The sequence below is a fragment of the Curcuma longa genome, unplaced genomic scaffold, assembly GCF_044706935.1.
Source record: "Curcuma longa cultivar G26 ecotype Majalengka, Jawa Barat unplaced genomic scaffold, ITB_CL_G26_1.1 contig_25532, whole genome shotgun sequence".
NCBI lineage: Eukaryota > Viridiplantae > Streptophyta > Magnoliopsida > Zingiberales > Zingiberaceae > Curcuma > Curcuma longa.
The window spans coordinates 3,048-7,751 of record NW_027432804.1 but is presented as its reverse complement, the minus strand read 5'-3'; the positions used below and the strand labels follow the sequence as shown (position 1 = coordinate 7,751).

Sequence of the window (4,704 nt, the reverse complement as noted above, 5' to 3'; positions counted from 1 at the left end):
TGTGTGGTCTACTGACTCGTACGTCTTGCTATACAAAGCAGGAGGGCGTCAACCGTGCCATACCACGAAGGCTTATACAGTTTTATTTATTCAGATAAAAGAAAAAGGGGGGCGGGGGGGGGGGGGGTAGCATGGAACATTGAACAGAAAGTTTTTCTATAAGCAATCAGCAGCTTAGCTTGCTTTAAACTGAACTATGCCCGGAAAAAAGTTAATTTCCCGGCAAGCGAAGCGATGATGAGTCCGATGGTATCATACCTTCACCAACAGCAGCACCAAAACCCAAGAAACACCTGAATCTCCTGTGATCCAGAAAACACGGAGCCTAAACAAACAAAACAGAGGTAAAATGCAGTAACTAGTCACCTTCGTGATTTCCCAATGTATAGAGAAGAAAAAAGAAAGAAGAAACAAGGAAAGTTAACATCATAAAGCATGAGTAAACCTACCCTATGGATAAGATTATTGGACAGATCCGAGAGGCGGCTTTGAGCAGCGGAACTGCGAGCGGCGAAGTAAGAGCAAAAGAGGAGGACGTGAAGGAGATAGAATGGTTCGGTCACCATAAGATTCAGCCATGGGAGAGGGTGGAGACTCCTTGTTGGCGCCGGCGGCGGCGCCGACCTCTTCGCCTCCATATCGCCTTTCTCTCGCCCGCTCTCTGGTCACCGGAGATCCAAACCTAACGGCACGGAAATAAATTTACCTTCTCCCCTTCATGTTTTATAATAGATAGCGTCGTTATATCGTTATACATCGGCCAGATGTAGATACTAAAGTCCCATAAATAATGAAAATATATGTTATACGGTGATCTTTCATAGCACTCCTGCTGAAGACTTCATAGTTTATTGTATTTGTATTTGTAATCTTTAATTGAAGACTCATTTGCATTCCAAATGATATTATTTGAGGATTAAATATTTTTAGTTATTTAAGAATATCTAAAATTTAGTAGATAAAAATCAATAAGTTAAATACTGAAAGAAGAGAAATAATTTAGTTTTTTCAATTTCTCGTTGTCTACCAGGAAAGAAATATAAGGCAGAAAAGATAGAAAAAAATTGTAAAACCTTGTATTCTAGAATGGATCAATGAAATCCATAATTGATTCCAGAAGAATTTGTTAGTTTTAAATGATAAACATTTGGTGACAAAAAAAAAAGCAAGTTCATAAATGAAAAGTAATGAAACAATTAATAAAAAAGGGAATTCAAAAATTGACATAACATTTTAAATACATAACTTTAACCAAACATCAAGAGCCTTAATTTGATTCATGTGAATGGAATGGAATGAATGAGAGATTTACAAATTTAGAGATACATATATATATACAATATTTGATTTTGAAATAAGTTTAAAACTATATACATGCATTTGACTTTGGACAAAAATAAAGAAGGCATCCTTTACTAAATCATCAAAAGGATATCTATTTTGATTTTTTTTTATCAAAAAGACGCATTCAGTCTCATGTAAAATAATATAATTATCCTTTAATATTATTTTTATTATTATCTCGCCTATAACAATTACGAAATTGTAACTGCTACATTGTTATTGCAGCTACGATTTTGTAAATATTATAACTGAATTGTCACACAGTTATAGTAACTACAATTTTATAACTATTATAATTATAACAATTGTAATTTATAATTATAATTACTACGATTTCACAACTACTATAACTACAACAATTGTAACAGCTATAAAATTATAATTACCACAACATTAAAAATAATTTTAAATAAAGAAGATTAAAATTCTTTGAAACTTTCGAAAAACCTTTAAATGCTATTTTTTTAAAATTTAAAATGAATCATTATCAGTTATACTCATTAATAAATAAATATAAATTTTTAAACAAAATTTGATTTGATATATTATGTGTTTCGTGATTCATTTTCAAATAAAAATTATGACATCTCAAAATTTACTTAACATTTATAATTATAGTAACTATAATTTCAATTTTATAACTACTATAGTACACTTCTGATTTAAAATTTAGATGAAAAATATAAAAAAGAAATAATAATAATAATAATATAATAATAATAAAAAATAATTGAATAATCATACACAAAAATAAGATACACTTTTGATAAAAAATCAAAACGGACCGTCCTTTCAATCTTTGCCCTTTGACTTTTAAAGCATAAATCATGCACAAATTAATGCCAACTGTAAACCAAACTTCTAATGGCATTTTCAAGATACAGAAACACAAACACGAGAACGGTTAACCGTCGCATGATACAGCTAAAGAGATCATGCCAACGGGCAACCAACAGGACTTGAATACTCCAACATGAGTTTTAGTTGATTATTCATTGCAGGTTAATTCAATAAGCGAGTACAGAATAAAGAAGTTTATCAAGCTGCAATGCTTGGATTCAGAAGCCTTGATCACAAAGGTAATCACCAAGTCTCTCCACGACCACGTTACATTCTCCACCAGTCATCGACTCATCATATATGCCGAAGATCAAAGCCATGTTAGTCTTTTTTATAGTGACACCGCTGCTACTCTGAAAATCATTTTTTTATATATATAAGAAGAGAGAAGCATTCTAGATCATTAATACTACCACAAAGTCATGGCTGGTTGACTGGTTCAGTAAGCAGCAATCGTGCTAAAATATATGCAGTTCGTTTATTTTTTCTCTCAACGTAAATTAATTATCATGAACCAAACAAAATGACAAATTATCATCAGGCATTGCTAACGATTATAAGCAACTAGACAAGATCCAGAGGGTGTACGTCTCAATGCACAAAACAGAAATTCAATGTAAATTGAAGATCAAGCATACAAACAGAAATCTAGTATGAAGTAAGGAATTAAAAATCTAACATAACAAATCGTAGATACAAACAAAAAACTAACCTTCTTCCCTCGAATAACTGCACCCAGTTCACCTTGAATAACCATATACTTCGTTCCACCAAGGTATAATCCATTTGTCGCAAGCGATCCAGGTGCATCAAAGTCACTCATTATTGCGGTGAACTCTTCAGGTTTGATCTGTAGTATTGAGAAGATATGCACATTAACATATGATAGGTATAGAGAAAACAGTAACAGAATCAAAAACATTTTCCATATGGATTTTCATATTTCCACAGTTTGGCAAGTCAAAGGGAGCTAACAATTATAATTTTTATATAATTATAAGGGCCGAGCAGAAACAAATAATTAATAAAGAAAATTTCCTAAAAAGCTAATTATAGGTTAATTTCTCCAGCATAACAATAGGGTCATTATGCTTATTGCTAAACTTGTTGAAGAGATGAAAAAGATTGAATGGACATCAAAATAAAAAATAGACCGAAAATTTGGATACATTGAGAAAATGAAACTTTCATGGAAGAGAAGCAAATGAAACACTTCCGTCAGAAATTTCATAGAATCAAGAATTAAGTTTTCATTTTGTACATGCTAGATCATGAATGTAACTGCATCCAATCTTCAAATTTGATTTCTTCCAAACTCAGCCACATGCCATCCCAAAAGAAAAAAGGGATAAAAAATTTAGTTTACTAAAAACAGAATTCAATGCAAATCAATCTAGTATTTGAAATTGGACCTTCAATCTTGACAACTATATTCTACAAGCCCAAAAGTAAAACAATTCATTGCAATAACAAATACAAAATAAATTTGCTAAAATACTATCAAATAAAGTATTGGTGTATAGTAAAATACTGAACCCAAAAAGATGGAGAAAAGTGATGCAAAAATCAGTAGTTTGCCCTAGGATGACAACTAATAAGGATGAAGAATAATTTTGGTTCATCTATTGGGAAATCATTAGAGCGCCATAGAAAGGCAGCAAAATGATTCCGTTTATTTACTTATTTCGCAAATATTTATGGGCCCCGCCAGTCGCAAGCAGGCTCTAAGGTCCTAATCTGACCAAACAGAAGGAAAATAATCGAAAACCCGCCATAAACTGGACAGAAAAACCAGTTTTTAGCGGTGATCCATCAGATCTAACTCCAAAGTTCTGGTACAGGAACCAATAATTGAAAATTTAATCCCATCTCGACCACTATACGATCAATAGACTAACGTAGCCAGGATCCAGAGGAGCGAAAATCGCGCATACTACAAGCTATCAGACACTTAAATCAAGGTGCGATGCAAAAGGGATCGATGGAAGCAGAGGAAACCTCGGGGAAGGATTCGCTGATCGCCCATATGTCGCCTGAATGACCGAAGATGCCGGCAGCGGAAAGACGCGCGCCGCTTGCCACCTCGCACAGCAGATGCTCGTCGACATACGATTGCCACGACATCCTCTCTCTCGCCCTCTTTTCTCGCTCTAACTGTCCTTCTCTCTCCTTTCTCCCCTTGATTTGGTTCAAAAGCAACAAGTGCTTCTTATGCCATTTTCTAGCATCTTTCCCTTTTTTTAATATCAAATGGGTGAATCTACGCAGCCTGGCTTGCACAGCCAATAAGAAAATTATATCATATTGGGCGTCTCATGACTTACATGGTCTGAAGCAAGGCAATTGGGCTTGACCATGAAGCGAATTGGGCTGAGGTAGGCTTCTACTGACAGTGGGACTGCTGATGTAGGCGATCGTTTTCCAAGTTTTCCGTCTTCGGCTACTCCGGCGCCGGCGGCCTAAGGGATTTGAGTGATGTCGACAGGCACAGGCTTGCCTTGTGGACGGCGTCGTTCGTTG

At 34.7% G+C, this 4,704-nt stretch overlaps 1 protein-coding gene across 1 annotated transcript; it reads right to left on the bottom strand.

Annotated features, from left to right (window-relative positions):
- Positions 1-2,180: 2,180 nt before the first annotated feature.
- LOC141818629 (profilin-like) lies at positions 2,181-4,447 on the bottom strand. The gene is made up of 3 exons (XM_074706084.1): positions 4,183-4,447; positions 2,897-3,034; positions 2,181-2,537 (listed from the first exon to the last, which is right to left on the bottom strand). The coding sequence occupies exons 1-3, from the start codon at positions 4,306-4,308 to the stop codon at positions 2,403-2,405; spliced, it is 399 nt and encodes a 132-aa protein (XP_074562185.1). The 5' UTR covers positions 4,309-4,447; the 3' UTR covers positions 2,181-2,402.
- Between the last annotated feature and the right edge of the window lie 257 nt (positions 4,448-4,704).

What these genes read in the sequence shown, in the direction of transcription:
- LOC141818629 (XM_074706084.1), bottom strand. Translation starts at nt 4,308, where the DNA reads ATGTCGTGGCAATCGTATGTCGACGAGCATCTGCTGTGCGAGGTGGCA. An exon ending in TCAGCGAATCCTTCCCCGAG is followed by an intron (nt 3,035 to 4,182) that starts GTTTCCTCTGCT and finishes TCAATACTACAG; the next exon opens with ATCAAACCTGAAGAGTTCAC. An exon ending in CAGTTATTCGAGGGAAGAAG is followed by an intron (nt 2,538 to 2,896) that starts GTTAGTTTTTTG and finishes AATGATTTTCAG; the next exon opens with AGTAGCAGCGGTGTCACTAT.